At 39.3% G+C, this 17,212-nt stretch overlaps 1 protein-coding gene across 1 annotated transcript in view; it reads right to left on the reverse strand.

Annotated features, from left to right (window-relative positions):
* Nucleotides 1-7,412: 7,412 nt before the first annotated feature.
* Nucleotides 7,413-17,212, reverse strand: part of LOC109471638 (amine oxidase [flavin-containing] B-like) — a 14,341-nt gene continuing 4,541 nt past the window's right edge. The window contains exons 4-14 of the mRNA XM_019770977.1: nt 16,875-16,988; nt 16,085-16,176; nt 15,427-15,568; nt 14,081-14,230; nt 13,620-13,727; nt 13,320-13,395; nt 12,701-12,845; nt 11,949-12,006; nt 8,794-8,891; nt 7,882-7,993; nt 7,413-7,617 (exon numbers count right to left, since the gene is read on the reverse strand). Of these exons, the coding sequence (XP_019626536.1) occupies nt 7,426-7,617; nt 7,882-7,993; nt 8,794-8,891; nt 11,949-12,006; nt 12,701-12,845; nt 13,320-13,395; nt 13,620-13,727; nt 14,081-14,230; nt 15,427-15,568; nt 16,085-16,176; nt 16,875-16,988 (1,287 nt within the window). The 3' untranslated portion in view covers nt 7,413-7,425. The remainder of the gene's footprint in view (nt 7,618-7,881; nt 7,994-8,793; nt 8,892-11,948; nt 12,007-12,700; nt 12,846-13,319; nt 13,396-13,619; nt 13,728-14,080; nt 14,231-15,426; nt 15,569-16,084; nt 16,177-16,874; nt 16,989-17,212) is intronic.

Genomic DNA, 17,212 nt, shown 5'->3' on the forward strand with positions numbered 1-17,212 from the left:
ATGCTAAGAAACCTGGGATGGCAATCACTCCAACATCGCCGCAAAATGGCCAGGCTTACTACAATGTTTAAAGTCCTGCACAACACCATCTCTGTTCTCCACACCTCGTGTCTTGTTCCGGCAGCTCGATGCTCCCGCCGCACTAATCACGCTTCACGGCGGTCTGTCACTACGACATTCTTTCCCATTGCTGGGGGCGTTCGATAAAGTATCGGGTTACAAGACGCAATCTCGGGCTAATCGTAAAACATTTGAAAATAAACAAACTAGTATCGAAGGGAAAATTTCGTTAAAAATGAAATAAAATTATCGTCTTTACATACATTCAATGGTGATTTTTTGCGCTAAAAGGATACTTTTTTTCGGATTTCGTTAAAAAGTCGATAATTTATGGAATTTCGGTGCGCCATATTTCACCCAATCACCGAGCAAACCTGGCTACGCATATTACGCAAGGTAACTGATTTTTATATTTTTCGACGACCAGGAATAAGATGAAAAATCGTGCTTTTGGGATTTTTTAATTTCTGACTTAAAGTATAGTTTTTGTAGACAAATAGGTGAAAAAAATCGATTATTTTTTCTTTTTTTCGCACTTAATTACCCATACGGCCATGTTGATTTGATTATATGGATGACATCCTCCGGGAGCCCCAAAACTGATGCGCGCGTGTGAATAAAAAAAGTTTAGCAAAAAAAAAATTCTTTTCATTATGAAATCTACGTGGTCATGAGGGTTGAGCAAAATGGCACAGAATATGGTTTGGCGAATAATCTAGTCTTCAAGTTCATTTCTTTACAATTTCGTCTTTTTCGTTTGATTTTGGCACTCTACGACATTGGTATAGTTTTTATTAATTTCTTTTTGTAACTTATGGTATATTTTTGCTCATTTTGCAACTGTTTTGTACGATTTACAGTATGGTTGAAAACTTTTTTTTTGGAAATGGCCGAAAATTTATGCGCGCGCGGATGTCATCCATATAATCAAATCAACATGGCCTAATTCGAAATCAAGAGCATTTTTCAAAAATCCCTAAAGCACGATTTTCGGGACAACCGTGGCAGTCATTTTGAGCCGTAAATGGGGTATGTTTGACTCTCCATGCTTCCAGGTTTGAACGAGTTTTGCAGACATGTCATATCTCCCAAAAGTGTGCACCGTGTTATTCATAAAGGCGTAAAGAATCACTACAGTATTCAAGGTCACCCAAGGATACGACAGTAGCTTCGCTACATGTTACATGTCCACAAAAAATGATAGCGGACATGTACTGTCCTGGAAACTGTTTGTATCTATAGAAAAGTGTTGTTTTTTATCTGTTGCGAGGCAGAAGGGCTTATTTTGCCGCTTTATTGCAAATGACCGCAGGTGACCCCGAAATGGAACGCGGGATCGATTCAAATTGCCCAGATCGAACACGATCGAACACTGTTCGGATTCTATGAAATGTGGGAACTTTGCAGCCCAGATTTTACCACCGTGCTTTAAAGCTGCAGACTATCGCGAGTAATAACAACTATTACAGGCTCTCGTTCTTCCCTCGCACCATCAAGGAGTGGAATGAACTTGAGCCCAGTGTGGCGGAGGCGAAGTCCACCTCCCAGTTCAAAGCAGAGCTTGGACGGGCTTCGCTGCATTGAGCTGTCTCCCTGTCCTTGTACATATGTAAATATGTGTTATACTAGCACCATTGATCTCACTTGTCCTGTCCTTGCACTTGTCTACGTCCATCCCTACCCTATCCTTTGTTTGCACTTTGCACACAGTCACTAATGCGCAGCTGCTAATAATCCTCTTCTTAGAGGAATCAGCAGTAAATGATGATGATGATGATGTATATCCAAACACCTTACCCACTTTAACCCTCAACAGTACACCTTCCCGGACTGATTAATCTGTACACCTGGGGTCCGCGCGGACCCCAGAACAGTTTTTTGCTAATTTTTAGAAATTATCAACATGCTACCAGCTCAATTGTTTTGCAAACTGATGTGGGAACCTCTGTGTCCACATTACATACAAAAATCATACATTTTGAACTTTTTCTATTTTTTTTGTGAAAAAAAGAAGACAAGAAGAAATACCCGATTTTTAAACCCATTTCAGACTGAAGGGGCTTTTGAGGCCCAACTTTGATCTCTGATAGCGGCTAAACGGCTTGCGCTAGAAGTATCAAATTTGGAGACCTTTCCTAAAATGTATCTGGAAAAAAGTTCATATTAGTTTGATACTAGTAAGTTGATGTTTTTTTGTGTTGCCATGGCAACGGGTTTCTAGCAGGCAGTTTTTTTGAAAATAGAAGTAATTTTGGTTTAAACATAAAAATTTTCTGAGTTTTATATTAAATTACACTTCTTTTCCAACATTAATAATATCTTACATAATTAAACATAAGTTAAATCATTTAATATGCATAGAATATGCTAATTTGATGACGTCATTGGTCAAAATCCAATATGGCGGACTATATTATTAGCTCTGACGTTATATGACGTCATAATTACACCAAAGTTATTAAAATTTAATTCTATTACTACACCATTCTTTGAAAACTTGGTAGATATACGATGAGTGCATAAAAACATATAAAAACGGAAATAAGGTAATGTATAAGAACGCCAGTGTATCCATTATGATCGAAAGCCGGCTGGGGTCCGCGCGGACCCCAAAAGAAAATCAGATATAATTTTTTTTATAAATGGTAGAATAGGAGTTTTCTGCACTGTATTGAGAGACAACTTTGTGGGTGCCAATTACCTAAAATTTCAGAAAAAAATCTACAGAATACATAGTGCTGGGGTCCGCGCGGACCCCAGGTGTACTGTTTAGGGTTAAACACTTTAACCTGTCTCTTGCAACTGGTATCATTCCTAAGGAATGGAAAGCGGCCAAGGTAACCCCTATACATAAAGACGGAGACAAAGAAGACCTGAATAACTACAGGCCTATATCTGTGCTTCCAGTTATCATGAAGGCATTTGAGAAAGAAGTTCACGGTCAGTTACTGGACTATCTTCACAAACACAACATCCTTGCTGAACATCCAGTCTGGTTGTAGACCAGGACATTCAGCGGCCACTACACTGCTAGATGTTACTGACTATATGTATCAAAACATTGATAGGGGAAACCTTGTGGGAGCTGTGTTTTTAGATCTAAAAAAAGCCTTCGACACGGTTGATCACTGCCTGTTATTAAAGAAACTGTCCTGGATTGGAGGCACAGATGTAGAACTCAGGTGGTTTACCAACTACTTATCTGACAGGCAGCAGGCAGTGTCTCTAAATGGTTGTTCCTCAGATCATCTCCCAGCTACAGTCGGAGTGCCCCAAGGTTCCATACTGGGACCGTTGTTGTTCATCTTGTTTATAAATGACCTTCCAGAATTTGTATCCAGCAAAGTATGTCTCTATGCAGATGATACTGCCATTATTTTTGCTCCAGTGATGACTTAAGGTACATTGAAACCACACTGAACAATAAACTCACTCTTTTATCTGCAAGGTTTCAGATGAATCACTTTAAATACTTCTGTGACACAGTGGATGCTTTTTTGCAGTAGTGGAAAACTAAAATCTGTAAAACCATGTACAATCAATATTGGAAATGAAACCATAGAGTGAATTCGTTCAAATACCTAGGACAAACTTTGTATTAGGGTAACTCAGCGTCTAGCCTTACTCAGGCGTCTTAGACCCTGTCTCACAGTTAACGTAACTGATATGTTGTATAATTCAATGGTACTCCCCCTCATGGACTACTGCGACACAGTGTGGGAGAGCTGCGGGATAGTAAGGAAGCGGCAGCGCCAGGTGCTGGTATGTTCCTTCCTTGGAATAAAAGAAATACAACGGTGAATGACATTTGACCCGATACATGTTCTTGTCGAAGAGTCGTCAGTTGGACATCACGAGAAGAAGGAGACGACGATTTTATCGTCATTCACACACACAAACCACCGACCACACAATCTATAGACGTTTACTGCAGTCCACATGGCTACTGCATGTTTGTTGCAAGTTCTTCTTCTAGATTGTAGTGAACAGGTCAACACACAGGACTTTTGTGGAGCATCGTCGTTTATATGTTGGAATAAAAAATAGAAGTAGTGTGTCAGAAAAAAAGGCGCATCATAAAGGTTCACCAAAACCCAGGCATTGAGTCTGCTGAGGCAGCTAATTATTGTATTATCATCCTTGGTTTATAGATGTTAATAGGGTTAGTCACCTTCTACTAAGTTTGATCGTAAGTATTAATATTTGTAGTCATCTATGTTGTTTCAATACGAATTTTGAGAGTCTTATAAAGGTTTAACGTAAATATTTGTAGTCCTCTAGGTTGTTTGAAATGATAATATCGATAGTTAATAATCATTATGTAAGGTCTTGAGTAGACTGTTTAAAATAGCTATATAGGCACATGTAGTCCTTTAGGTTGTTCCATGCAATACAAACAAGAATATAAACAATTCGGAACAACAAGAATATAAACAATTCGGAACAGGCAACAGTTAACAGTGTCGGTTACACTTCAGATAAACATAATATTACATAACAGATGTTACAGTCTACCGTTAACAAGATATGAGATCTGGCCTAGACGTCATGCATTTACTATAATTACATTGTTCACTATATTTACATTGTCAATACAATTCTATTGAACTCGTACAGTTTACACAGTTTTAACCGAGAGTTTTGGATCAGGATTTCGTATGTAAATATGTCACGAGGTCCAACTGAAACCGGTTCGGCAAGGTTTCAGTGTAATTAGGTTGGAGCGTCGGGCTAATTTAACTCGTTACCTAGCTCCATATGTCATGGAGCTTATATTTTCAGTTGCGTTTGTCCGTCTGTCCGTTCGTCAACAAGATAACTCAAGAACGGCTGCAAGGATTGGTGTCATACTTGGTGCGTTGGTAGGGTGTCACGAAATTACTTTCATCTCTTCCATCTATGGTGGATTGTGACAGTCCATGTGGAAAGATGTACTTCTTCTTGGTGTTTGCAGGGATGGGATGAATGCGATGTTAAACTTACATTGCTACTGTTTGTACCTAAAACCCTTCGGCGTCTGTTCGTACCTCCTGCCAAAAACCTCAAACCCTGTTGACATCATGGCCCGGGCACATGTCCGCCGCTGCCTTCTCCGCATTATTGAAGGAAAAGTGTCGTGCCCGGAGGCTACTTAAACGGGACAGTTTCTTTAATAACAGGTAGTGATCAACCGTGTCGAAGGCTTTGTTTAGATCTAAAAACACAGCCCCCACAAGGTTTCCCCTATCAATGTTTCGATACACATAATCAGTGACATCTAGCAGTGTAGTAGCCGTTGAATGTCCTGGTCTACAACCAGACTGTTGTTCAGCTAGGATGTTGTGTTTGTGAAGATAGTCCAGTCACTGACTGTGAACTTCTTTCTCAAATGCCTTCATGATAACTGGAAGCACAGATATAGGCCTGTAGTTATTCAGGTCTTCTTTGTCTCCGCCTTTATGTATAGGGGTTACCTTGGCCGCTTTCCATTCCTTAGGAATGATACCAGTTGCAAGAGACAGGTTGAATATATGGGTATGGGGTTTGGAAATACATAATGATGGTGCAGCTGCTTTTAGGAATCTTGAGTGAATTTTATCTAACCCTGTACCCTTATTGGTTCCTAAGGCTCTGATCATTCCATACACTGTAGCTTCACTTACCTCTTTTAAGAGGAAAGTGGACCCCGACTTCTTGTACTTTTCTGGGCAAAGTAAGCTACTTGCCTGTTTCTTGAACTTCTCAGATAACTTGGTTCCAATGGAAACGAAGAAATTGTTGGAACATGTGACTATACTAAGAGGATGATCATTATAAAACTGCCCCTGTCATTGTAAAGACTTAGTGACAACAGGGCTTTTGTTTGGCATAACCTTCTTTATTGTTATGTTTATTGTCCTATGTAAAAAATTAGTACAGGCCTTGGTTGTTTGCACAGTGCTGACACAACATATTTAAAAATATGTGTAATGAAATATAACTGAATATGTATAAAATAATAAAGGGTTAGTGTCCCGACCCGAGGTGTATATGGTGAGATAATCCCTGGTCGGGTGCTATAAACACCGAATAAACCACCGAGTGAACAGGGGGTTTATGAGGTGGTTATCCCACCCGACCAGGGATTATCTCACAATATACACCGAGGATAAGGCGGGACATTAACGTTATTATCATATAGTCTATCGTACTAAGTTANATCTAACCCTGTACCCTTATTGGTTCCTAAGGCTCTGATCATTCCATACACTGTAGCTTCACTTACCTCTTTTAAGAGGAAAGTTGACCCCAACTTCTTGTACTTTTCTGGGCAAAGTAAGCTACTTGCCTGTTTCTTGAACTTCTCAGATAACTTGGTTCCAATGGAAACGAAGAAATTGTTGGAACATGTGACTATACTAAGAGGATGATCATTATAAAACTGCCCCTCTCATTGTAAAGACTTGGTGACAACAGGGCTTTTGTTTGGCATAACCTTCTTTATTGTTATGTTTATTGTCCTATGTAAAAAAATTAGTACAGGCCTTGGTTGTTTGCACAGTGCTGACACAACATATTTTAAAATATAAAATGAAATATAACTGAATATGTATAAAATAATAAAGGGTTAATGTCCCGACCCGAGGTGTATATGGTGAGATAATCCCTGGTCGGGTGCTATAAACACCGAATAAACCACCGAGTGAACAGGGGGTTTATGAGGTGGTTATCCCACCCGACCAGGGATTATCTCACAATATACACCGAGGATAAGGCGGGACATTAACGTTATTATCATATAGTCTATCGTACTAAGTTATTTGACCCGAATTTCTTTATAAAATTCCCCCGTTGCCGAAAAAATCGTTAGAAATTGTTATTATGACACGTGAAACAAGATTGTGTGGACATAAAAACAGATTATCTACTAGGTGATCATCTGCGGTGACCACGTAACATTGGAACAGTACCACTTTTAGTGGGGGTGTCAAAAATTATGTTTTGTATTTTCCTGTTGAAATTTCATTTATTTCATTTAATTGTGCTGTATTTAAAAAATAGTTGTCGTGGAATTCACGTGGAACAGTGACAGAATTAATTCCCTAAAACAAAAATCACATTAAAATATTTTTAAAAGTGTATTTTTAAAAGTGTATTTCCAAAAACACCTAATCATACAACAAACTACCCCTCTATCTCTGCGGAACTTCTTGTCAAGATAACAACAAAGCGCTACAGACTTTCCTATTTTAATATCATGTGCGACGCCTTCTCATCCTACTCCACTCACCAACCATTGCGCAGTCTAGATATTTTCCCAACAAAAAAGGAGCCCATTTCACTATGCCTTTGGATTACTACATTACGTCAAAATCGTCATATTTAACTTTAATAAGATGTAGCTTTTTAGAACAGATAAACCCATAGCACAGAAAGCAGCAGCACAACGAGTGCTAGCAGAATATACAGGAACTGTGGAACGGACGGGAGGATTTTCTCCAATGGGTTATCTTCAAAAGGTGTGTGGGGAACATCAGGACTCGGGGGCTCCTCCTGCCAGATCTGGTCTTCTGATATCTTCCCTATGGCATGCAAAACCTGCAAGTTTAAGATACAGGATTATCTTAAAGTTTTGCTTCATACCAACAACCGTACATGTACATTTATTTACAAAATGATCAAGGAAATATCAATGAAACATCATTACAAAATAAATATGTGTCTTTTTGTGTACACTACAGTACGTCAGGGTCCCCTGAATTAATCTGCCTTGAATATTTTATTTTCATACAAGAATGATTACATCGCTACTAAACTACTGTAATAATATATTGCTTTTATAATAATGTTATATGTTTTTACTTCTCTTGCAGCTCTCTCGCCAGATTCCACAGCCCCGTCCATGTAGCCATTCCACTTTACTGCTGTCTCCGTACCGGCAAAGTACACCTTACCAAACGGCTTGCGTATCGCTCTGTAGGGAGTGATTGTGCGAGTGAGTAAAGCCCCTGTCACGTATAACCGAATACATACACCCGAACACTAGCCGAACTCCCCACAGCTATGGTTAGTAGTAGGTCGGGAGCAAGGTTGGTTAGGCCACACCAATTCATACATTTGTGCTTTTAACATCGAAGTTATGAGCAATCTATACTAGGATAACGCTAGTTCCTAAATGCTGTTTCAGAGCGGCAAAACAAAAGTAAGGAAATCTGCCTAAAATTAGTACTGCCATTCTTATTTTGTCATTGTTACGCGCTTGAAATAGTCCAGACAAAAAGTTGAGTAAGTAGTTCTCTTTAGTTAATACAAATAAATAAAATACGATACAAAACGAAACAAGCAACCGTTTTCTGTCATGCGACATCGCATTTTTGCCATACGTTCTTTGAGTCATGACATAGGTAGATTCAACCTAAAGCATTTTAAAAGTGATAATTGACTTTAAATATCTTGTTTTATTGCTTTGAAATCGCCTTGGGTGTCTTTACATTTAATTGTATCACCATGTTTCATTGTACTATTTATCCACCTGATAGAGCTAATTAGCACATTTTCCAAAGGAATGTATCTGTATCATCAAAACGGCCAAGCCAAATAAAATCGAAATAATATGGTCATACTTTCAGAGATAATGCTAAGGTTATATAATCAATCAACGCATAAAAAATCCCCCTGAAGTACCTTTGAAAAAAGCCAGGTAAACCATTTTGAACTTGGCCTACATTCCACAACAGCACATGTACATGTAAGGATAAGGGTACATGACTTCACCTGCCAAAGCTTGTCAGCACACCAGGTCCTAAGGTGGCCACAAAGCAGCCCCCAGAAAAAGGATCCGCCATCCAGTTCTGTTCCACATAGTTCACAGGCTGAAGTACATCATGCAACGTTATTAGATACAACTTCTAACCTAATACAAAATGAACTGAAAACCTACATTATACGTTTATGCTCTCACAGGCTACAGTACATCCAGGTAATGGTATCAGAAACGTTCTGTGTACCTCTAGCTAAGAACAGTTCCATGTGTTTTACGTTAAAACGTCCAACACAAAGAATCCGATTGTTCTCCGCTAAAGTTTTCGACCAGTCGCTATGGTCTTCTTCAATGGATTGACCCAGTCATGCTTGTCACCAACATCTGAGTAAAAGGTATCTGGTAAACGATACCGAACAATTTCAAAAAAATACTGGACGTTTTCAAATACTACCTCTTGAGAGGGGTTAAAGAAGTTATCAATATATTCATTCTCTTCTCACCCGATTGCCTGTAGACCATACTGGTCTGTCAGTTGAGAGTCCCAATCAGACTTCTCCAGCTTCTTCAAAGGAAATGTTTGTTCTTTTGGCCAGGATTTTCTTCAGACCATCAGTCCATCTCATCCTGGGTCTACCAAGGGGTCTTTTTCCAGGAGGTTTCCACTCCAGAATACGTTTCACGCCCCTCGTGGCAGCCATTCTTTTCACATGACCAAACCACCTTAATTGGCTTTTTTCCACATAGTTGATGATTGGCTCAACTTTTAGGGAAGCTCTGATGATGGTGTTTCTTATGTATTCTCTTTTTGTGACTCCATATATCAGCCGTAATACCCTCATCTCCGCTGCCTGGAGAATGCTTTTACGTCTTTCAGTGAGCGTCCATGTTTCACAGCCGTATGTCAAAATTGGCTTTAGTATGCTGGTGTAAATGTGGACTCTCACGTCTGTTGGGATATTACGATCTCTCAACAGAGGGTATAGCGCACTAGTGTTTTTGTAAAATTTGGCTATTCTGTTCTTGATCAATATATTCATAACTGGTGGAAAGCTCTAGCTCAATCCCTTGTGTTGAAACAAAAGTTTTAACTTTGAAATGGCGACAAAGCAGAAGCGATATTAGAACGTGACAACTAACTACAATTTTAGAGATTCATATATTAATATAACTGCAACTCACATGAAGAAACTCTGGACACTGGAAGACTTCAGCATAGTATTCACAAACTGCTTGCTTCCTATAAATGCAAAAGCTCTTTTTACATATATTATGAGGCACGTATATCCCATTGTATTTACAGTGTACATATATTTCTATTTCAGAAGTATATATACTTCTGAATCCACGTATCAAAATAGGTATTGATAATGATGGGTTGATTCTGAAATGTATATTCTTCGACATGTTTCTTTTTTTTGTCGCAACTACAAAATACATTAAAACTCATGGCCCTAACGATAAGGGAAGTAGTACACTGCATGTTAAAGTACAGTGCTCCATCGCTTCTGTTAGTGCCTTTACTATTAGCTGTCTTGTTCTTCACACTGTATTTTTCATCAACAAAAGACAAAGACCAATGACATTATAGCGTTTAACTCCAGTTACACATTTTTTAAACGCAAAATACAACAAAACAAACAATACTGGCGTTATATGTATAGCCGCACCATTCAAGTATTCAATGTTTCAATTTACTAGTAGTTGCAATTTGAACTAGAAAGGTAACATTTGCAAAGCAAATGCACAATGTTTACCTTCACATGGTCTAGCTATAGCCCCAAGAAACTACAGCATTGTTTATTCTTACTCAAACCCAAATACATTCATACGTATGATAAGCAGCTTCTCTGGTTCAGGTCATTGACTTGAGACAAGACAATATATTTCCTTCTACGAAGGTAAACATATTAAGTAACTAAACAAGTACCTTTCTTCGGGGGACATCTCACATACATCTCTGGCATGTCCGGCTAGGATGAACCCCGTGATTGCAGGATGGCTGCCGTTCTGGTTTGGTGTCGTCTACACAGTAACTGACCGGTCTATGTCAGATTGTGCTTCTCCGGAAAAGCCTGTGATGCACAAAGGCAATTCAATTATCAAAGGTAGGCCCGACCAAGGTCGAATGTGTCGGCTGGTGTTCGGTGAGGTCGGCTACTGTTCGGCTGAGTCACAGTCGACAGTTTCAATATGTTTAAAACATACGGTCGTGGACAGGAGGTTTAGCCATGTTTGCCCGGTGGTCGCTATTGTTGGACGTAGGACAACAATGTTTGACGGGTTAAATGTGACACTAAATTTTAGAGATAATAACTAAAACATACAATACAAAAATGCATAGAAAATCACGCTGCAGTACTGTTAGAAAAAAGCCAGGTAAACCCTTTTGAACCNACTGTAAACTGGATGGCTAAACTCCCTCGGCGTGTTATCTCTCTATTTCGGGCCGATTTCTACTATAATTCCAGCCGTGCCCTCAAGCCTGGTAGAGGCTATGTAGACCATACTGGTCTGTCAGTTGAGAGTCCCAATCAGTCTTCTCTAGCTTCTTCAAAGGAAATGTTTGTTCTTTTGGCCAGGATTTTCTTCAGACCATCAGTCCATCTAATCCTGGGTCGGCCAAGGGGTCTTTTTCCAGGAGGTTTCCACTCCAGAATACGTTTCACGCCCCTTGTGGCAGCCATTCTTTTCACATGACCAAACCACCTTAATTGGCTTTTTTCCACATAGTTGATGATTGGCTCAACTTTTAGGGAAGCTCTGATGATGGTGTTTCTTATGTATTCTCTTTTTGTGACTCCATATATCAGCCGTAATACCCTAATCTCCGCTGCCTGGAGAATGCTTTTACGTCTTTCAGTGAGCGTCCATGTTTCACAGCTGTATGTCAAAATTGGCTTTAGTATGCTGGTGTAAATGTGGACTCTCACGTCTGTTGGGATATTACGATCTCTCAACAGAGGGTATAGCGCACCAGTGTTTTTGTAAAATTTGGCTATTCTGTTCTTGATCAATATATTCATAACTGGTGGAAAGACTCTAGCTCAATCCCTTGTGTTGAAACAAAAGTTTTAACTTTGAAATGGCGACAAAGCAGAAGCGATATTAGAACGTGACAACTAACTACAATTTTAGAGATTCATATATTAATATAACTGCAACTCACATGAAGAAACTCTGGACACTGGAAGACTTCAGCATAGTATTCACAAACTGCTTGCTTCCTATAAATGCAAAAGCTCTTTTTACATATATTATGAGGTACGTATATCCCATTGTATTTACAGTGTACATATATTTCTATTTCAGAAGTATATATACTTCTGAATCCACGTATCAAAATGGTATTGATAATGATGGGTTGATTCTGAAATGTATATTCTTCGACATGTTTATTTTTTTTTTGTTCGTCAACTACAAAATACATTAAAACTCATGGCCCTAACGATAAGGGAAGTAGTACACTGCATGTTAAAGTACAGTGCTCCATCGCTTCTGTTAGTGCCTTTACTATTAGCTGTCTTGTTCTTCACACTGTATTTTTCATCAACAAAAGACAAAGACCAATGACATTATAGCGTTTAACTCCAGTTACACATTTTTTAAACGCAAAATACAACAAAACAAACAATACTGGCGTTATATGTATAGCCGCACCATTCAAGTATTCAATGTTTCAATTTACTAGTAGTTGCAATTTGAACTAGAAAGGTAACATTTGCAAAGCAAATGCACAATGTTTACCTTCACATGGTCTAGCTATAGCCCCAAGAAACTACAGCATTGTTTATTCTTACTCAAACCCAAATACATTCATACGTATGATAAGCAGCTTCTCTGGTTCAGGTCATTGACTTGAGCAAAGACAATATATTTTCCTTCTACGAAGGTAAACATATTAAGTAACTAAACAAGTACCTTTCTTCGGGGGACATCTCACATACATCTCTGGCATGTCCGGCTAGGATGAACCCCGTGATTGCAGGATGGCTGCCGTCTGGTTTGGTGTCATCTACACAGTACATGACCGGTCCTATGTCAGATTGTGCTTCTCCGGAAAAGCCTGTGATGCACAAAGGCAATTCAATTATTAAAGGGTAGGCCCGACACAAGGTCGAATGTGGTCGGCTGGTGTTCGGTGAGGTCGGCTACTGTTCGGCTGAGTCACAGTCGACAGTTTCAATATGTTTAAAACATACGGTCGTGGACAGGAGGTTCGGCCATGTTTGCCTAGTGGTCGGCTATTGTTTGGACGTAGGACAACAATGTTTGCGGGTTAAATGTGACACAAATTTTAGAGATAATACTATAACATACAATCAAAAATGCATGAAAATCACGCTGCAGTACTGTTGAAAAAAAGCCAGGTAAACCATTTTGAACTTGACCTACGTTTCCACTACAGCACGTGTAAGGATAAGGTTAGAAATGATGTCAGACTGCTCCATCCTTGGTTAGTTGGTAGTAGGAGAAATGTCCCGAGTTTGTGACAGGGTTTAAGATATACAAAAAGAGTTTTGGGGAATGTCATGCTGACCTTTCTCCTTCCAAAATGCCGTCCGGTAGTATGTGTTGGTTTTGATGATAGATCCCATCGTCATCCTCTGCACCAACTACATCGGAACAAAAACAACATGTTTTCAACATTTTGGTGTTTTTTTTTATTTAGCTCACCAGGATGCAACGTTTTAGAAACATTTTCCTATGATTTTTGAACAATAGATTATAATATCATAATAAACTACAGCAAGAGAAGATCATCGTGGTTTACATAAAAAAGAGAATTAGGATCATCTAAATAAAATACATGAATAAACAAAGAAGATAAACAAATCACCTGTAATTTCATAGCTGGAAGAGGAGGCTCAAATAGAATTCTGTGCAGAACGGGCAGTGGCACAGAACTGATGACATATTTGGCCTGAAAAACGTTAAAGAGGTAAAGCTATGTTAGCCAAACCGCTCTGATCATTCAGGAAATCGTTACATACTTTTATACATTAAAGGGATATCCGCTACCTGAATGTCAGTCATTAAACAAATGTTGCTTAAACAATATTACATGATTTTGTTACATTTTTCAGAAACTTAACCAAGATTTGTCATCATACACATAACAAAAACGGCTTTTTCTACTCCAACTAAAGACCACGCATAGGCGGACAGTTATTAATAATAGATCAGATACGTTTATTTTGAAATTGTAAAACACTGTAATAGTGCCCCCGCCCCTGAGACGTCGCCAAAAAGAAACAAGTATTTGTATTGTACTAAGATATGTGACACAAAATGACCTACCCTGTACCGTTGCCCGCTGTGGGTGGTTACTATGGCAACTGTATCCTCCTGGTCTATCCTCAAAACAGGACTAGACAGAACGACTCTGTCGCCTAGCAACGCCGCAATCTTCTCACTCACTTGCATGGCACCGCCCACAATTTTCCTCTCCTGTATAAATTAAGGGTTAATGTCCCGCCCCGAGGTGAATATGGTGTGATAAAGCCTTGTCAGTTACTATAACCACAGAATAAAGCCACCAAGTGAGCGCAGAGAACGAGGTGGCTTTATGAGGTGGTTATAGCAACTGACAAGGCTTTATCACACCGTATTCACCGAGAAAGGGCGGGACATTAACACTATTATCATATAGCTTACACGATAGTCTATCCAAACTGATGCAGTAAGTGATACAATGCACATGCTGAATAGAACATAGAACATAGTTCCCTCTGGAGTCACCTGAGGTCACTGGGTAGAGTTCACGTTCTATGTCTTCTATCTGGGTCACAGGCAGTGAACAGGTGTTCTTATGGGAGTCAGCCGAGGTCATTGGAACACAACTTAAGTTATTTTTGGATTTTTTAGAACTAGAGCCCTGTTCTGCGGGTGATTATTTGGGTTGTTTAATGTATGGATTGGGATGAATAAATACCCGATTTTGACTCTATTTGTGACATTACGGCGTCATAAGGAATGTGGAATGGAGCCTTCTGATTGGTCAACGTCACCTGGCTATATGATAATATAGGGTTAATGACCCGCGCTGAGGTGTACACGGTGTCATAATTCATGGTCGGTTCCTATAACCACGAATAAACAACCGAGTCTGCGAAAAAATGACCATGAATTATGACACTGCATACACAGAAGGAAAGTGGGTCATTAAAGTTATTATCACATATACATTATCGTATATGCATGTATATCAAACCAACACTCAAGGGAAACAACTCCTGTGCAAGATGTAAATCTTTTAATCTTGCATTGAAGTCAATCCTCACCACAACAAGCCAATTATTTAAAGCTAAAAGTTACAGGTACAAACTGAATTTACCGCTACATTATTTTACCGCTGAATTTCCTCTAACTGTTTCTCGACGCTATTGTTCAAATCCATCTCTGCGATTGCCCAAACACTGCTTTTATTTCATCTGACGACAACCCGGCGAGCTCAAGGTGAAATTGCGGCTCTTTTCCATTTGTATGTTAGCAGCAAAAGCAACTTGACCACGGAGAGTCGAGCGGCCCAAATGGCGGCTGTTTTGAAAAGTATCGTCTTTCCTTCAGTCATTCATTCATTCACTCAGTCACTCACTCACTCACTCACTCACTCACTCACTCGTTCATTCATCCATTCATTGTACCTGCGCTCCATTGGTGGCGGAAATAACCCGTCTTTGTCCCTGCCCAGAAGCCATGTAAAACAGGTAATACAGTAAGGAGATCTCGTGGGCTTCGCAGCAGAATGTGGACTGCACCACACCTTGTATATCACTCCTGGCCATCCTGTAGTTGAAAGATCATAAAAAAGTAGATTAAAAACAAAATCAGAATTACATGTAAGGGAGCTGAAATCATCACCCTTTAAGTGATTTTTATGTTCACATTCGCAGAAGGAGAACATGGTTTTGCTCATTTTTTTCCTCTTTTTCCATCCCAAACAAAGTCAATGACCTGGACCAGACGTGTGTTACCATGGTAACTCTTGCTGTAGCAACACCCTGTGGTGTTAGGGTACATTATGTAGCAGAATAGAGTTTGAGGGCTTGCTCACCATACTTCCATTTATTGTAGTCAGAAGAAACAGCAACACAATTTTAGATTTTTGGACTTTGAGAGTAAGAATGAACAGTGCAGTAGTTTGTTGGGCTGACCATGTGAAGGTAAACAATATTTGCGTTTCAAATGTTACCTTTCCAGTTACAAGTTACCTTGATTGATATAAGGAGAAATAGGCTTGATTATATAGAGATATCGTGGTGTATATAAGAACTGACTTTTAACGGCGCCATAGTTGCCTACCTTGTCCAGCACTCCTTGTTGATGAACTCCTGAACTGTCATAATGTCCCACTCCTTAGCTCTTGGTGCATTCCATGGAGCAGCAAGGGGGACCTTGTATTGTTTAAGATTCATTGTTATAGTACAATGCTGAACTTCGTTACAAAGCGTACATGTGGTGATAGATTTGAAGCTCCTTGGTACAAGGGTACACAAGTACATGTATCAAATTTTCAACCACCACTGTCGTCTTCAGCAGCATAAGAAATGACCAACCTTTTCCAAACGTAAACCCGCGAGAGTTACGGATACGTGACTTTAGTCACACGAGACTTTACGAATACGTCTGCAATTTGTCAAACGTGCCAGGTAGTTTATATCGTCCACCGTCTCTGTGAAGTAATGGCTGGATTGCCCGTAACTCTTTCGGGTTTTTAACACAGAAGTAGTAGATCATTTGATGAAGACATCCAGATGAAGGCGACAGTGCTCGATAAAAAAATTGATCCTTGCGTTGGAATAAAGTTCAGCAATTTACTATGATTACTACCAACACAGATAAACTTCCATAAAAATATTCATTACTAATCTATTCAATCTCTGTTGTTAATATTAGACTTTCAAGCATTAAACAACTACGGTAGAGAATACACGTGTATTAACTAATATGAAAATGATGACCTTATTTTGCATAATCAATAGGACATCCTTGTGATTTGTCATTCTGAAAGGTTAACATTTAGTAATCTTAGGTAAGAACAGCATGTCAAGAATCAAATCACTTAGTATATAAATTAAAGATATGTCCGAACCTGTTGAGCCAAGTTCTGTATTTTCCGGAAAATGTTGTTGCTGTCTAACATACCGAGTGGGTTGTTCAACTGGGCTAGATATGTTCCGGTGTCGCTTGTCGTTTGCCTTACTCCCTTGAGGAATACAAATTGTTGTTAGTAACATTGACATCCGTGTTTTTAATATATATACAGATAGGCTTAATGAAAATAATAGTAATTTTTTATCATCGATTTTTATAGCCTGCATGCTATGAAAGCCAACGACATTAGGAAGCTGGTGGAAACTATGCAGGATATTTTCTCCCTCTCTCGCACACTCTCTCCCTCTCTCGCACACTCTCCCCTCCCTCCTCTCT

Source organism: Branchiostoma belcheri, unplaced genomic scaffold, assembly GCF_001625305.1.
Source record: "Branchiostoma belcheri isolate BF01 breed outbred unplaced genomic scaffold, Haploidv18h27 scaffold251, whole genome shotgun sequence".
NCBI lineage: Eukaryota > Metazoa > Chordata > Leptocardii > Amphioxiformes > Branchiostomatidae > Branchiostoma > Branchiostoma belcheri.